At 39.5% G+C, this 18,455-nt stretch overlaps 1 protein-coding gene across 1 annotated transcript in view; it reads left to right on the forward strand.

Moving 5' to 3' along the window:
* rnf17 (ring finger protein 17) overlaps positions 1–18,455 on the forward strand; it is a 39,178-nt gene that overhangs the window by 20,203 nt on the left and 520 nt on the right. The window contains exons 22-37 of the mRNA XM_026144059.2: positions 2,526–2,673; positions 3,088–3,200; positions 3,582–3,672; positions 4,685–4,806; positions 5,074–5,260; positions 5,374–5,485; positions 5,706–5,869; positions 6,712–6,831; positions 12,785–12,865; positions 12,957–13,079; positions 13,161–13,217; positions 13,492–13,602; positions 13,727–13,850; positions 16,603–16,738; positions 17,328–17,514; positions 18,328–18,454. Of these exons, the coding sequence (XP_025999844.1) occupies positions 2,526–2,673; positions 3,088–3,200; positions 3,582–3,672; positions 4,685–4,806; positions 5,074–5,260; positions 5,374–5,485; positions 5,706–5,869; positions 6,712–6,831; positions 12,785–12,865; positions 12,957–13,079; positions 13,161–13,217; positions 13,492–13,602; positions 13,727–13,850; positions 16,603–16,738; positions 17,328–17,514; positions 18,328–18,423 (1,972 nt within the window). The 3' untranslated portion in view covers positions 18,424–18,454. The remainder of the gene's footprint in view (positions 1–2,525; positions 2,674–3,087; positions 3,201–3,581; positions 3,673–4,684; positions 4,807–5,073; positions 5,261–5,373; positions 5,486–5,705; positions 5,870–6,711; positions 6,832–12,784; positions 12,866–12,956; positions 13,080–13,160; positions 13,218–13,491; positions 13,603–13,726; positions 13,851–16,602; positions 16,739–17,327; positions 17,515–18,327; position 18,455) is intronic.

The raw sequence follows: 18,455 nt of genomic DNA on the forward strand, positions 1-18,455 counted from the left end.
GCAGCTTGGTGTGAAAAAATCAACTGTGGGAGCAATCATCAGAAAATGGAAGACATACAAGACCACTGATAATCTCCCTCGATCTGGGGCTCCACGCAAGATCTCATCCCGTGGGGTCAAAATGATCATGAGAACGGTGAGCAAAGATCCCAGAACCACACGGGGGGACCTGGTGAATGACCTGCAGAGAGCTGGGACCAAAGTAACAAAGGTCACCATCAGTAACACACTACAACGGCAGGGAATCAAATCCCGCAGTGCCAGACGTGTTCCGCTGCTGAAGCCAGTGCATGTCCAGGCCCGTCTGAAGTTTGCCAGAGAGCACATGGATGATACAGCAGAGGATTGGGAGAATGTCATGTGGTCAGATGAAACCAAAGTAGAACTTTGTGGTATAAACTCAACTCGTCGTGTTTGGAGGAAGAAGAATACTGAGTTGCATCCCAAGAACACCATACCTACTGTGAAGCATGGGGGTGGAAACATCATGCTATGGGGCTGTTTTTCTGCCAAGGGGACAGGACGACTGATCCGTGTTAAGGACAGAATGAATGGGGCCATGTATCGTGAGATTTTGAGCCAAAACCTCCTTCCATCAGTGAGAACTTTGAAGATGAAACGAGGCTGGGTCTTCCAACACGACAATGATCCAAAACACACCGCCCGGGCAACAAAGGAGTGGCTCCGTAAGAAGCATTTGAAAGTCCTGGAGTGGCCTAGCCAGTCTCCAGACCTCAACCCCATAGAAAATCTGTGGCGGGAGTTGAAAGTCCGTGTTGCTCGGCGACAGCCCCAAAACATCACTGCTCTCGAGAAGATCTGCATGGAGGAATGGGCCAAAATACCAGCTACTGTGTGTGCAAACCTGGTAAAGACCTATAGTAAACGTTTGACCTCTGTTATTGCCAACAAAGGTTATGTTACAAAGTATTGAGTTGTATTTTTGTTATTGACCAAATACTTATTTTCCACCGTGATTTACAAATAAATTCTTTACAAGTCCTACCATGTGGATTCATGGATTTTTTTTTTCACATTCTGTCTCTCACAGTTGAAGTGTACCTCTGGTGCAAATTACTGACCTCTGTCATCATTTTAGGTGGGGGAACTTGCACAATTGGTGGCTGACTAAATACTTTTTTGCCCCACTGTAGATGGAAAAGCTATGTTGAATAAGTGAGTTTTTAAATGGGATTTAAAAGATAAAATGGAGTCTGACGCATGGATAGCAATGGGAAGGTTGTTCCACAGATTAGGTGCAACCAGGGCAAAAGCGCGGTCACCCCTAGATTTAAGTCTGGATCTAGGCTGAGCCAATTAGTATCTTGACAAGTAATTTAGGTTGTAGATTAATTAGATTTAGCTGTTTTATTGTATGATAGGTTGGCTGGCTGACTTAGATTAGATTAGATTAGATAGAACTTTATTAATCCCTCGGGTGGGTTCCTCTGGGAAATTCGATTTCCAAAAAAGCACAGCACCGACAGAAGTTACAGAGTTACAGAATATTATATATATATATATACACACACACACACACACACACACGTATATAAATACAGAGACAATATAAATTAAATATACGAAGGGGATAAATAGAATAAATAGGAATAAAAAATAAAAATACAAGTGAATTGCACATTTCAAGTATTGAGGTCTATTGCACTGTTGACTATTTACAAAAGTATTGCACAAAAGGTATTGCACAGTGAGGTGAAGAGGCACTACAGCTTAGTTGTTCCCCCCTCCTTTGTCCTCCTGTTTCCCCTCCCTCTCCCCTCCAGAGAGGAGTTAAACAGTCTGATGGCGTGTGGGACAAAGGAGACTTGAAATGCAAGTCAAGAACTGAACTGGGTTTTTTTGTTTTGTTTTGTTTTTTCCTCCCTCTTCTTATTGAGCACCAACACACAAATCACAACATATAAAGCAGTTGGTTGTTACTCCCATAATATAATACTGTGTAAATGTTTTGACCCTCTTCTTGTTTCTTTCTATTTTACTTCCAGACATTCTTGTCATTTTTAAGTGGTCTTGGGTTCTCCAGTCCGCTCTTTGTACCTTATCATTTTCATTGTAATGTTTTTTGCTTAAAACTGATCTCTGAATCATTCAAGCATTAAAAAAATGGCCAACTCAAGGCATGAAAAGCAAATAATTAATTTTAAATTGTATCAGAACTTTTATAGTAGCAGCCAAAACACATCGTTTGTTCCATTTCTTTAGTTGGATGTATGAAAAACACTAAAGATGTAATACTATTTTTGCACAATCATGTTTTTTCAAATAGTCGACAGATATAAATAGAAAATTAATAGAATTAATATTAATAGAAAAATTGACATATCTTGCCATTGTGTGCAGCATGTTCATTTAAAAATTGAGGAAACTGTGTGGAGGAAAAAAGAACAGGTGTTGGGCCTCAAGGCACTTTATGTTGTAAATTCATAAAGTTACTCTACAGTTGTTAAGGAGGTCCTGACACCCCTTTGGAGTTATATATACTGTCATGTTGCTTGTTTTTTCAGGATATGTGAACTGGTAAAGCAGGAGTGTGCACGAATAGAGCCCCAGGATGTGGAATGGAAGGCAGACATGTACTGTGCTGCACTCTTCAATGGAGTTTGGGAGAGAGCACAGATATGCTCTGACGTCACATCTAGCGACAGTGCAGAGGTAAAACAAGTGTTGCTCCCAAAAAACACCATCAAACTATTTTCTTTTAATCCAAGAGTTAAATGGCACTGAAAGTCAGTATTACATGTAAATAATCTTTTTTTTTAAATCCAACAAACTGCATGTTGGCAGAGATGTATATCATTTGCAGTTGAATATAATAGTAACTGTAGCTTGATACTTTCAGATAATAAAGATTTGTTGATTTTTTTAATTTATTTATTTTTTAATGGGAAGGTTGTAGGACTCCTCTGATTTACATTGTTATGCATGACTTTTTCTGTTACCTCTAAGGGTGCAAAATGAGGTCAAACCATTGATTCATAACAGCTGTCCAGACATACTAGAATTTCTCTTTAAATGCATAATTATAGCATTATCAACACTGATTATGTCTTTGCTGGCTGGTACCAGGTGAGACTGTGTGATCACGGAAAGATGATGAAGATCGATGTCAGTAACCTGCGACCGTTGCCATCTTCCTTGATTGGCTCCCTAGCACTTGAGTGCACTCTTAACGACATCAGGTTACACACACACAGACACTCACAGAGTTTAATTACAAACAAGGACACGTATAATATATTTGCCAATAAGAAGTAGGGCCAGGTTGTTTAATTTAAATGTAATGTCACAGTATGACAATTTGACAGTAGTAATAATAATAATAATCATAGTAGTTATGTTACCCAGTAAACCTCTGATTTTTTAAAGTTTTTAATCAGTTAATGTGCTGTTACAGTTTTGTGATGGTGTATATAGATGTGTCCCCATTAGTTTTACTATAATGTGACAGCTTGATTTTGCTGCCATACAGTTTCAGTACTCTGGTTTGGATAAAAGGTGTACTACTCCAGTTTGTGTTTCTTTCTCACTTTTTCTTTTTATTTGCTCTTTGTCCCTTTTAGGCCCACGGGAGGCCGATCTACCTGGACAAATACAGCCTGTGACTCATTCTCCTACTACTTGACAGGAGCCTCGGCTGTTATGACGATCAAGGTCTTCCTGTCTTTTCCACCCGTTATCGCCCTGTCACTACCCGATCCGTACCGGAAACCCGATCGGTACCCGCATGCGCAAATCTTACGTCACTTCCTCTCTTTGCCAACATTGCAACATTCAATACGTTTGAATGATACGGTTAGCGCCCAGTTAGCTCCTAGCATTTCTCGGCAGCTCTGCCTCCTTTTCGACTACCAGGACATTTAAACAATGAATAATCCGTATCCGCAACAAATTTTTGCTTTTCTCCTCAACAGAAAGTGTTCCCCGATTGAACAACAGCGCCATAAAATAAGAAGAATGGTGCCTAATGACAGAGTTAATAATACAGACTTTATAATATGTCACGTGAAGATTCAGCAGCCAGATGAAGTGTTTACTGGCAATTGACAGTGATAGCGGACATTATCATCACTTTTCCAACAATCCTCTCCACACAGACAAGCATAAACACACTCGATTATCACTAAATCAAATTTAACACACGTTTGTAATGACGCTAATTCAGTTTACAATAGGGTTCATTCGCTCAGTCAGCAGGTGGCGGTATCCTCGTACACTGGGGAGTACACTGCCATTAAACGAACAGAAGAAGAAGAAAACCCCTGCACATGCGCGGTACGGATCGGGTAGACCCAATTTGTACGGTCTGACTTTGCACATGCGCAGTAAGGATCGGGAGTCCCGATCTGTCACTATCTTTTAATTTTTTTATTTTTGTCTACATTATATTAAATGTTTCATTATCGGAAACATGTTAAGAGATACTTGTTATTCTTAACATCTTAACAGATACTCTGACCTGTAACTATCGTAAAATGCTTCGACCGGAAGTAGACACCTTTCACGCATGCGGGGTACCGATCGGGTTTCCGGTACGGATCGGGTAGTGACACGCCCAGTTTCTTTCTACTTTGATTTTTGCCTGTTTTTTTGGGTGGGGGTGTTTGTTTGTTTGTTTTTCTGCTTTTCAAAGTATGTTTCTCTCTACTACTTTCTCATTTTCAAGGAGTTAACAGATGAGCGTCCAGTACCTGTCACTTTGTTCTGCTCCAATAGAATGGGAGAGTTTATCAGCATTGCAGATTTTCTGGTTAGTGAAGGCCTCGCGCTCAGGCAAAGAAAACCAAGGTATGTGAGTGCATGTTCCACATGCATTGTGGGGTCAGGTGTGTTGGTGTGCACAGGCTTATTCTCCTTCTCCAAATAATCTCTCTTAACCTCTTCTGAATCCCTGTACTTCTGGTAGACATTGCAAAACATCAGAAATATTGTAAATATAAGAAAACCAGACACAGCAGAGTTTATTTATTTTATAACCACTAGTTGATATTCCAGTTTAAGCAAATGTTTCTAATGTATATCCTGTCTTTTGTTTGTGGCTTTGCCCTGTTGCAGCAATATTAATGTTCAGCAACCCAAAGACATGGATCCACCATCTACAGTGAGAGAGGTACAAAACAAGAGTGAGACAGAAACCAGTTCCCCATCTGTTCCTGTTATTTCCTTCCCCTTCCAGTCATCCACTGTCAGTGGTCACATGCCTCCAAAACCAGCCCCTCGCTCCATTATGACAGCTGAGAAGGTGATTATGCACACACCAAGATTTTGTGTTATAAAAATAGACAAAAATGTCATTAATGATAATGTGGTATATAATAATTCTCCAAGCCAATATTTGTGTGTCTGTGTATGCAGGTAAAGACTTCATTGTACCAACCCCCAGAGCTGCCATGTCTTGGTCACATTCAGATAAGCATTTCTGCTGTTGGAGAGGACGGTCTCATTTATGTGAGAACACAAAATGCAGGTACACAAAAGATCACGCCATTATTTTTATTTATATTTTTTTACCTCTACATACTTGCATAGCTTACATCTTATCATAGAAAGGAAATTGGGCTTAAAATATATTAACTGCGCTGCATATGCTTTAAGGAGAAGTAACTGTCAAAGTTAGCTGTCAGGGCTGGACCTTAAGAACAGTCCTGTTGTTAAAAACAGTCAAAGTATATTTTGTCATCTGTCAGGTTATCAGCTGGAGCAGCTTAAGGAGAGGATTCAGCAGAGCATGAAGGCATTGCCCAGACAGAAGCCCTACACCTGGAAATCAGTCTTGGGCTGTGCTGTCATTGGACCTGACATGTTGTGGTACCGAGGACAGCTGTTGGAAGTGCTGGGAGGGCATGTTAAGGTCCATTTTTTTATTTCCTTTAGTGCTTTTAAAGTAAATGCATTTTGCATTTAATAATAATAAATAATACATTTTATTTGAAAGCGCCTTTCAAAACACTCAAGGTCGCTGTACACAGTAGAATAAAAGCGACATAAAAGCAAGAAGTTTACAGAATCACAAAAGCATAAGACATAAACAAATGAAATAGGAGAGTGGAAAGGTTATGTGGGATAAGCTATTTTGTACAAGTGGGTTCTGAGTTTGGACTTAAAAGAGAGAGAAGGAAGAGATGTTTCTTAAATCAGGAGGTCGGGAATTCCATTTAAACAAGAGAAAAGCTAAAACCAAGGCCAGACAATGGATAGATTTCTGTAAGATACTGAGTATAAATTGACTGTATTTTTAGCTTTAGTGATATAAAAAGTAATATATGTTGCTTATTTAGTATTACCATCAATAGTTACACTTGATGGAATAATCTCTGATATTCCAACTACAATATGTCATCAATGGCAGCTGTAGCTCAGGTAGTAGAGCGGGTCACTAAATGAAAGGTTGTTGGTTCGATCCCAGTCTGCTCCAGTCTCCATGCCAAATATCCTTGGGAAGATACCAACCCCAGGTTGCTCTCCTATGCATGCATCAGAGTGTGAATGTGTATGAATGTTAGTTAGGTAGCACTGACAACTTAGAAAAGTGCTTGTGTGAATGGGTCTGATTGGGTGAATGAACAAGTTGTATAAAGCACTATATAAGAACCAGTCCATTTACCAATATTATATGCTAAACTGCATATAACATTTAAAAACATTCATTTGATGGTACGTTAATACAACTTTTGTTCATGTTTATATTACCAGGTGCAGTATGTCGATTATGGTCTGGTGGAGAACATCCCGGTGGTTCATGTGTACCCCATCCTCCTGTGTGACGATGTACCTCAGCTCTGCATGATCTGCCAGCTGCTTGGCATCAACCCTGTAAGGAATAGATTGTGTCTGTCACTCCATCCATCTTTTATTTTTTTTTAAAAAGACTGCTGATGTCATGTGATGCGTCGAGCTGAGCAGACGTGAGTTTATGAGCTCTGCACTGGACAGCTGTAAAATATTGGTATTTTAGCTCATTTTTGCCAACAAGTTGCCTCGAATATCTATATAATGTCTCTAGACGAGTTTTTCGCACACCCTGGATCAAGCAAAAAGAGAGAAATGGGCAAACGTGGAGTCAAAGCAAAAGCTAGCAGTGACCTGGTAGCTAGCAATTGCCCCGAAAAGGAGACCATGTGCGACGCTGAGGATGCACTAAGTACACTGCGGGATGACGTGATTGTGGACAAGGTGACTTCTAACATATCCAAGTATATGGATATCAAGATATCCGAAGTCATAAATCCAATAAACGAGCTCACCGAGAAATTCGACAATCTGATAGAAAGAATGGAAACCGTGGAGCAGCGGGTCTCGGACTTGGAAGATGTCACGGCTACAAATGAGCCACGTATTGCCGCTCTCGAGACCCAGCTTAAGAAGGCCATGGAGCGTCTGGAAAGCTTTGAGAATCAGAGCCGGCGGCAGAACGTGAGGATTGTCGGGATAAAGGAAGGCGCGGAGGGCAGAGCACCAGTGGACTTTTTAAAAAAATGGATACCAGAAGTCCTGGGCCTTCAACAGGGTGCCATTACAGTCGACAGAGCCCATCACACTGGACCACCTATGAGGCTTACCGGCACGGAGGGACCGCGTGCAGTACTGGTCCGGCTTCATTACTACACCGATACACAGAGGATTCTCCAGGCTGCCAGGGCTAAAGGTACCGTAAACACAGAGGCAGGAAAAGTATCCTTCTATCAGGATTTCTCCGCGGAGGTGGCTCGAAAGAGAAAGGAGTCGGCGAATGCGCGTAAAGCTCTCCGAGAGGCGGGGATCAAATATTCCTTCCTTTATCCAGCCATCATTAAAATATTTAACCCCGATGGCACCAGCATCTCCCTCGCGACCACCCAGGATGTCAAGGACTATATGAGCAAATTGCCAAGACCTAAATAAACTGTTGGTGCACGACAGCGTCATTGTAACGTAAGTTACAAACTCAAGGCTTACAGCATTATAGTATTGATAACGAGCTACGGTATAGAGTATACTTTGATTTTTGACATACACTCCAGTGCAGGGATGTTACGCGTTTGTGGCCCCCCACAGCTGTACTTTAGAGTAGGGTACATCTAGATGTGTAATTTATTTTTTGTTATTTTGTGTTATTTGTGTTGGGGAGGGTTGAGGTTTCCAGGCTTTGTGTTCAGGTTTTGCTGGGAACCAGTGTTCTTGTTTTATGCTCAATTATTTTGGTTAATAGGCTCAGACTGGTCAAATGTAGATTTGGTTAAATATGTAAACAGCACAATATATACATTACTTTTCCTATATGTCAGTTAAGATAAGTACTTGGAATGTTAAAGGGTCCAACAATGTGGTGAAAAAAAAGTCCATTTTAAATTCTCTGAAGAAAGATTTGACTCACATTGCTTTTTGCAAGAAACCCATTTGACAGATGATGAACACAGAAAATACTGTAGAGAATGGGTTGGTCAAATTTTTTTCTCATCCTACTCCACAAATAAAAGGGGGGTTATTACCCTTATACACAAAAATCTTCCCTTCAATGTTACAGCCACTCACAAGGACAATGAAGGAAGATATATATTGGTTAAAGGGATGTTGCATGGGGAAACTGTTCTCCTAGGTAATATATATGCGCCGAATGCACAGGATGGCGAATTTTATACGGTATTATTTAGTCAATTAGTGGACATGGACTGTGCTAATATAATATTAGCGGGTGACTTTAACTGTGTTTTATGCCCTAAAATGGATAAATTTCCCCCACAATCTATGTTGACCAAAAACTCCAAAGCCCTTTGGCAAATTATAAATGAGCTTGACCTTATAGATGTCTGGCGACACTATAATCCACTATCTAAGGAGTACACTTTCCATTCTAACCCTCACTTGTCAGCATCTCGTATAGATTATATTTTTATGTCCAAGTGTATCAGTCAGTTAGTTCAGCAGGTAAATATTGGTCATATAGGTCTCTCTGACCATGCTCCTGTTGTCTTAACCATTCAACCCATGAGACATATTGAGCGCTCTAGGTCTTGGAAGATGAGCACACTGTCTCTTTTGGATGAGAAATTTATACATTTCATAACAGAGCAAACAACAGTATTCTTAGAAATAAATGATAAAGAGGAGATAGACACGAGAACTTTATGGGATAGCTATAAGGCTTACATGAGAGGGATGATTATTTCATACACAAGTCATAAAAGGAAGCAATGATTAATAAGGCAGTTAAAGCTGGAGAAACAATACTATGTAACAAAATCAGCTGAAACATTAAGTGAGCTTAATATTGCCAGGACATCTTTGCGTAATTTGATAATGCGAAAGGCTGAAAGAGATGTCCTTCTTGCCAGACAACAGCTTTTTGAATCAGCTAGTAAGCCTAACCACTTTCTGGCTCGTCTTGCAAGGAATACTCCATCAAGTTCCTTTATCACAGCTATTGTGGATGTGAATGGTGAAAGACAAGTAGGAAACCGTCAGATTAATGAGTGCTTCAGAGAATTCTATACAAACTTATATCAATCTGAGATGGACATAACAAGGCTTAACTCAGGCTTCTTCCTAAACGACTTAGTATTCCCTCAGCTTTCTGAAGATCAGGTAAGCCTGCTGGAGTCACCCATAACAATGATAGAGGTGGATAAAGCACTCAAGTCAGGGAAATGTCCTGGGGCAGATGGTTTCCCAGTAGAATTTTTTAAGGTAATGACAATGAAGTTAAATAGTTTATTATTAAGGGTTTTTAATAAAGCATTTGAAGAATCAAAACTCCCAGAATCTATGTACCAGGCTAATATAACATTGATAGCTAAAAAAGATAAAAATCCAGAGTCATGCTCAAGAAAAAGTAATGTGCTCTATCGTGCATGCTGATCAGACAGGCTTTATTAAGGGGAGGAATTCTTATAATAATACTCTACGCCAGGGGTGCTCAATACGTCGATCGCGATCGACTAGTCGATCGCAAAGGTAGTATTGGTAGATCGCATGGCATTAAAAAAATAGATGCCAGCCTATCATCCATCCCGTCACTTGATTGATACAGGGAAGCCAGTCAGATGACAGCAGATTTTTTCTGACGCTTAGGTCGCTGCGCATGCGCAAACAGCGGCGCGAAGTGTAGTAAAACTGACAAGCTAGTCAGCGAGTTAACTCCAATTTTTAGCTCTCGGTTTTTTCTCTTAAACCTGGCCGTCAGCAGCTACTGTCCGGACTATGCATCCCTGGCTGATTCAATTCAGTGCAAGTCATCAGAGTAAACTCAGGTAATGACAAAAAATTTACATAGTTAATTGTGTTGTGAAATATTGGATATTGCGGTTATGCATGTATATACATTGTAGATATAAAGAATCCTCAATATATTTATAAATAAGTATATGTTTTGGATTTTTGTAGTGGGTAGATCATTTTGACTTGGTCATTTTATAAGTAGCTCACATGCGGAAAAAGTGTGAGCACCCCTGCTCTACGCCTATTTAATATTATTCATTTTTTAAATTTTCATCAGATCCCTGGGGTTGTTGTCTCTATGGATGCCGAAAAGGCATTTGATAGAATTGAATGGGAATATATGTTTGAAATAATGAGAAGATTTGGGTTTGGAAAAAACTTTCTGGGGTGGATCAAAATTATATACAAATCACCAATAGCATCTGTGTTAACTAACGGCTTGTTATCTTCCCCATTTTCACTGAGCAGAGGTACAGCACAAGGTAGCCCATTGTCACCACTATTATTTGCTTTGGCCATCGAGCCCTTGGCCATGGCCATTAGACAAAATCCAAGTGTTCTTGGAGTTAAAATTGGGGATAGACAACATAAAATTCTGCTTTATGCAGACGATATTCTTCTGACACTGACTGACCCGGTTAACTCTTTACCCGTTCTTATTAGGTGTATCAAGGACTTTGGTCTTATATCTGGATACAAAGTAAATTTTGATAAATCTGTTATAATGACTTTGTGTAGTGGAGGGGATAATGAACCTTTATATGTTAAACCTTTTCATTGGGCACCATCAGGTTTTGTATATTTGGGAGTTAAAGTTACACCAAATGTTGGACACTTGTATAGAGAAAATATTAATGGAATGGTTCAAGATCTTCGGGAGATGCTGACAAGATGGAGATCACTTCCGATATCATTTTTGGGAAGAATAAATCTCATTAAAATGGTAATCCTACCGAAAATATTATATCCCACAGGCATGTTGTTTGCAATCTTGAAATCAGAAGATATTAAAGTAATTAACAAGGCTATAGTGGATTTCATTTGGGCAGGAAGAAAACCCAAAATTAAATTGGAGACACTACAGTTACCGAAAGATCTGGGCGGGTGGGGAGTGCCAAACATAGAAAATTATGTCCTCTCAACACAAGCGAGGGTTCTTTCTTCCTGGATACGTGAACATTCTGATCTGCCATGGCTAAATATTGAGGAAGTATTATGTAAACCATCCTCACCTGTTAACTTCTTAGGGAAACGTCTAAATGACTTACCTCACGTAATAAAGCATAACCCACTGATATATAATGCTATGTGGACGTGGGGAAAACTGAGAAAAATTTTTAACAGTAGTCTTCTGTTTAATATCTTGTCAACGTTTATAAATAATCCAGACCTTCTGCCACAAAACATAGGGTCAAGCTTTGTGGGATGGCATAAAGTAGGTGTAAAGAGGTTTTATGACCTCTTTAAACATGGTGAGTTTAAATCATTTGAATCCTTGAAGTCCCAGTATTCTATGTCAAAGACTGAGTTTTATAAGTATTTGCAATTGAGAAATTATGTGTTAAAAAATGCTAAATTATTACAAATCTCAACTGCCTCTTTTCGGTTGGAGAAATTTTTTCTGGATAATAGGGAGCATAAACATTTTGTATCAAAGTTTTATTCCGAGATTTATGCCCTAATTGTGGATAAACTGGCATGGTTGAGAAAATCTTGGGGGACGCTGCTTAAATGTGAAATAGATATACAGGCATGGGACAAAATTTTGCTCCTTCCATCCAAAATCTCTGTTTGTAACCGATTTAAAGAACTGCAGTACAAAATTTTGCACAATGTGTATATTTCTCCGTATATTCATAGTAAGTATAATATGGGAATATCTCCAAACTGTCTCAAGTGTAAGGTCAGAGTGGGCACTAGATTCCACTGCTTGTGGGAATGTGCTATTATTCAGTCATTTTGGAGGTCTGCGCCAATATTAGTACAGCCATTGGTCATCAGGTGACAGAAAACCCATTAATGTGTATATTGGGATATATTCCTGTCTCACTGGTACAACATGAGCATGTAATTCAGTCACTGTTGATGTTGGCCAGGAAAAGCATTATGTTGAGATGGGTGGGGGCTGAGCCTCCCTCCATTTCTCTATGGAAGTCGCTCATCATTGAAGTTATGACTCTGATCAGGCTGGGACATTATATTGATGGGAGCTCCCGAATTTTTGTGGACAAATGGAAGAGACCACTGGAAGCACTGGGAGTAACCTATAAACTGGATCCTAGAGGACAACAGTTATGGACATAATGTTGTAATATTCTAGTGCTGTGTAGTGTTATTATTTTGGATGTGAACCAGTCTTATATTTGTTGGGGAAAAAAGTTAAATAAAAAAAAAGAATAAAAAAAAAAGACTGCTGATGGAATAAATGTTTATCCCTGAAGAGCAGCAGAAGATTACCTCCTCCATAAAGCCAGTTATAGTTTCTAAAATGAGAGCCTAATTACAATGTTTTTCTTGAATACAATAGAATCAAAGTGGAAATAATTCTACTTTTGTGCCTCTGTTTCTTCAGGTTGGTGGTAAATGGCAGCAGGATGCAGTGGCCTTGATGAGAGAGGTGTTACTAAACCGCAGTGTGGATATGAACGTTGTGGTAAAAATGCACAAATGAGTCATTGTTTATAAACATATGTGGACAATTATATGTATATGATCCCTTGTGTGCATTTGTTTTCGTGTGGTAGGAGCTGCCAGCTGATCCAAGAGGACCTGTCACTGTTGAGCTCTTCATAGATGGTTTGAGCCTCAGCAGGATCCTCTGCCAACATGAACATGCCTCCATGGATCGGACTGTGTCGCCAGATAAGGTCTCTGTGTGTGATAGACTGTTTTTTCCGAAATTAAGCAATGCCAGTAATTTACTCAGGAGTATGTGTGCTTCTCTGCAGCACCTCACAGTGATGCCTACTGCTCCCGTCTTTGACGTCTGGGATATTAACACTGAGGTATTATAATAAGACTGAAGAAATGTGTAAATTTGGCTGATCTCACCATCAAGGTCATCTTCTCATGTACCTGGGGGCAGTTTTCATTGATATTATAAGACCTATAATATTACTCAAGCTGTAAGCTTTTTACAGTAATTAAAGCAAGTTATGCTTTAAATCTGTTTCCTGTGTTATAGTGTGCATAAATAGATCCTATGTAGATGCATCAGAGTCTCTACTCCACCTAGTGTGCAGATGGGGTATAGGACCAATAATGATGATGTGTTTTCAGGGTTTGAGAGACCCGGAGGAACTAATGCTGGGGTCCTTTACCTACCCGAACTTGCAACAGGAGGGGGAGCACTTTAAAGTTGTGGTCAAGCATATGTGTACCCCCAATGAGGTAGCAACTCTCTACATTATAAATTATATACATAATTCCTGTTGTCATATTAAAAAATGTTTATAATAAACAAAGCGGATAAGAATAATGTTGTTAATAAGAGATTGTTCTGTTTCCCCTGCAGCTCTTCCTGTGGCCTTTGGAAGGAACGGCTGATGTAAAGGTTAACGGAGAGTCTCTAGATGAAGCTTTGACCAGAATCAATAGAAACATTGACACGCTGCCACGACTTAGCAACTTCCCCGAGGGTAATGTTTCACTTTATCCAGACACAGATTTAAAAGATTTAAGCAAGTAACATCTTTGAGATATATCTGAAATGAACAGAGATATTAGAAGCACAGATATTCTTTACTTAAGCAGATGTGGAGATTCATTCACACTGCAAAGTCTTTGCCTCCAGTTTTGACTTCTTACCTTCCTGTAATAGCGATTATGTGGCAGTGCTGTCTAAGCAGCGACACCTATCATTCAGGAGAATACTGCAGCAGCTTCCTGTGCCTTAATGGTGGGCATAAATAGTAGTGACTGTGTGATGATGTTACAGAGGTGCGCAACGTGACCAATGCAGAGGGTATTCTGACCCCTTTAGAAATGTCAAAATATTGAAATTACTTGTCACCTAAAATAAGTCCTACACTCTTTATGTGCATTAGCTAGATGATGACCATGACCACAACTTGTGGACTTCAACACCAAAAACACTGTTGTAGCTCATTAGGGCTCATTTTAACCTCTGAGTTTAGTGCTGTCAATGATGTATAAATCGTATGATTTTTGCCTCTTTCTTCGCTGACAGAAGGCAACAGTGATGGATACACCAGTAGGATGTGTTAATGTTTCCTTCATTTAGATTTAAATCTATTAGAATTGTCAAGATGTGCAGTCACAGAAAATAACAAACCTTAATGAGTTAGTAATGTACCCATTTTGAAAATGTAGAGTTTTAAGAAGAGAGATTTGTTTAAAAAAGTAAAAGGTTGTCAGAAAAATAAATACTCCAGTTAAGTACAGATACTTGAAAATTCTACATCTTAACTACAATAACAAAGTATTTGTACTTGGTGGTCCCCATCTTTGGAAATATACGCAATGTTTACCATGCATGTAGCATTTCATCAAATGTTAATGTGGCTTTTCGTGTTTCAGTGACATGCTTGATTTCCCCCTCCTCTCCCTCCTCTATTCTTGTATCTGTTCACACACTGAAGATGGCTTAAAGTAGAGCTGGGCGATATAAGATTTTTTCATATCACGATGTTTTTTTCATTTCAGTCGATAACGATATCTATCACGATATAAGCCAAATAACTATATTTGTAAGATTTAAATGTGCCGTTGCTCACAAGTAAAATGTGAAATAATCAGCAGCTTGTTTTTATTTAAATATTTATTTCCCATAATAAGTTCAACAGGGTAGATGTACTTAAGGAACATGAGACTTTTTCAGATAAATAAAGGCAAATATTGCAAACTACACAAAAGGCAGCCGCTAAAGCGTTTAAGTTTCAAAATAGAACAAATGAAACAGACTAAATTGTCAATTCCACTTAGAAACAAAATATTAATTCTAAAAATAAATCTTAGTTTGTTTTACAGAAGAACAGACAAAACTGACTAACTTTTGTCAGTATCAAATAAACTGAGAACTAAAAGGAAATTCTCAATCTCTCCTTGTTGTATAGCTGAGCTTTTCAAACAGTTTTAACAGTTACTTTAGTCTGACAAAAGCCGAATGACGAATTAGCGCTTCCAGTCAGAGATTGAGCTGTATTGTATTACCAGACTTGCTTTCGGCACAATTTACAGTGCACGCTACTCTGTTTTTTGTCAGACTTGAAATAGCCGAAATACCGTCACACTACAGAACTTCTATGGCTCTTCCGCTCAACAATCTCTCCTGCATTGGAACCATCATCTGTTTTCTCTTCGGTAACCTTCGGTCACGCTCTCAGTTGATTTTTCTCTAGTCGGCACACTCATTTCCTCCATTACCCGGGCGGCACGGCGGCTGGCTGCTTGCCAAACAAATACGTGCGGCGCCGGTGTTCTGGGAATCCATCCTACCTGGCAAACCATCCTTCGCGTTGTTTCTGCGCACAACACGAAATTCAGTGGCAAATTGTCCTACCTTTTGTGAATATTAGCTAGAAAAATACTCTGACCGGTAAAATTAACTGCCAAACCCACCTACCTTTGTGAATGTCACCTACAAGCATACTTAAACTGCTAAAATTTTGTGGCAAATCGTGCTACTTTTGTTAATCTGAGCTAGAAGCATACTTTAATAGCTACATTTCAGTGGCGAACCATCCTACCTTTCTGAATATGAGCTAGAAGCGTACTTTAACAGCTAAAATTCAGTGGCAAATCATCCTACCTTTGTTAATAACAGCTACATACATACTCTGACTGGTAAAATTAAGTGCCAAACCATGCTACCTTTGTGAATGTTACCTACAAGCATACTTTAACGGGTAAAATGAAGTGGCAAACCATTCTGGCTGTATGCATATGAGCTACAAGCATACTCTGATGGGCAAAGTTAAGTGGCAAACCGTCATACCTACTTAAATTGATGCTGGAATGACTCTGTGACAGCAGAAATGTGCATAAACTACTTACGGTAGCACGTTTTGCCAAAGTAGGATGGTTTGTCAGAACACCGGCTTGGGACTTGTGCTGTACGTAACAAGTCACGTGACGCGACGCTGCGGCTGTGATTGGTTCGGCTCTGCGCTACTTAATTTGGATTGGCTTTTTTTTTTTGTTTGTTTTTTTTTTAAAGAGGACAAGAGGGATGAGGCCTATCGCAATAGTTTAATTTTTCTATCGAGAAAGTTATTTCGCAATACATATCGTTATTGTTCTATCGCCCAGCTCTAGCTTAAAGCAAGGAATACTGTTGCTTTTTACCGGATGACAAGCAGTCACCAAGTCGCAGCCGATTCTGTGCAAGACTCACTAAGTTGGGGCCTCCCAACACTCTGTGGTTTCCAGGTGGTCCATGTCTCGCTGAGTACAGTGATGGAAAGTACTATCGAGCCAGGTTGATGAAGTTCATCAGTGCAGAACCTGTCATGCTCCTGGTACAACACGTCGATTTTGGCTCTGATGACACTCTACCTACCAGCAAGTATGAATCTTATCATCCTACTAGCACACTTCCTCTGAAAAATATGAGAAAATGTAGAAACATGCTACAGACCAAGTGTTGGAAAACTTTATAGGCATTAAATTTGTGGCTTGTCGTAGAAAAATGACGTGGAGAAGAAGTGAGAGGGATATATCTTCTGGTGACAATGCTGACACAAAATCACTGGGTTAAACTGGGTTTTCAGTATTACATAGGTGGTTCACTTACTGGGTAAATCATCATGGTAATTAATTAATCAGCAAGTAGAGATTTGAGCATATGGTGCCATTCCTTTCTGTTTTATGTGAACACACTCGCAGCTAGTTTGAGAAACCCTAGGGTGACTTAATCCAGTTGATAAACACCATCATGTGACCGCTTAGCCTGACTGCTGATGTTGGTGTAAGTGAAGCCAGATAAGAAAAAGATATCCTGGCTTTTAATGTAGGCTCCAGTCTTAAGCTGCTGTTTGTTTAACTTTGAATTTCTTTGAGACCCACCCTGAATGGGGTTTATCTACTGATAAACAGATGATGTGGACATGCGGATGTGTTGAGTGGCGTTCTCATAATGTGTTGCTTCCTGGCAGGCTGCGCCAAATGCCAGCTGAGCTGCTGGAGTTTCCATGTAGGGCACTAAAAGTCAAAGTCGCTGGCTTCAAAGCTCCGAGTGTCACAAGGGAGGAAAATGTGCTGCCCTACAGCCCCAAATGGAGCATGAAGGCTGCAATGGAAATGATCGACCTGTTACACAAAAACATCACAGCCTCTGTTGTGGTATGAAACACACACAACATAACTGTTTTTAAAACTAAGAAATTACATTCAAAAGACATAAGTTTCATTTATTAAAGAAATGTCATTAAAAATGTGCCATGATAGGTTTTTGGAAACAGTACTAAACTAAACTAGCTGTGTTATCTTTCACTGTGAGCTCTAAGATAACACAACAAACATAAATGTTGTTGCTGAAAATGTTTTCTCAGCAGATGGAAACCTGCTTTCCTTAAGTCAGTTTTTACTAGCAGTCCTATTTACGGCCTTCATGGCCCTTTTATTCTGTGTGGCACTTCTGATTTTTTTTGTAAATACAAACAAATTTTTCATACGTTTATATATAAAGGTCAAGAGCAAATGTAATATCAGTAATTCACTTTTCATGGAGTTATATGTAACAAAACAGGTTAATGATTCAGTCAAAGACAAAGAGGCCGTGAAAATACTGCCTCGTCTTCAAGGACATCAAGCTGCAGTTTTGTTCTGAATGCACAAATCCTCACAGTATTTTGTTTACCACTGTAGAATAGGGTTAGCTCCCATCATGTTGATGTGGTGCCAAATGTGTTGAAGATTTCCAGCATCTTAATGAATCTTTACCATAACTTTTGACTTAAAGGATCCACCAACGGACACTGCCATTGTGTAACTAATAAATAATAAATGTGTATGTAAACAAGACTACCTAATAACTTCAAATCAGGCAGAATAAGTCCTGTGTTGCACTCTTTATACTGTCAAATCTTTGGTCTCACAGCCTGAGAATTTTTTTGTTTGCTTCCAGTCAGTATCTCACTGTCCTCCTCGGTTTAGGCTCAAGAACCAGAGCTCACAGTGCTGCTGTACAGCGAGGATGGCGAGTTGGTCCATCTGCCTCTGGTGACCAAAGGACTGGCAGAACTTGAGTAAAGTGGAAAGACGCCCTCCAAACATTGTTCAGG

The sequence above is a fragment of the Astatotilapia calliptera genome, chromosome 16 (genome assembly GCF_964374335.1).
Source record: "Astatotilapia calliptera chromosome 16, fAstCal68.1, whole genome shotgun sequence".
NCBI lineage: Eukaryota > Metazoa > Chordata > Actinopteri > Cichliformes > Cichlidae > Astatotilapia > Astatotilapia calliptera.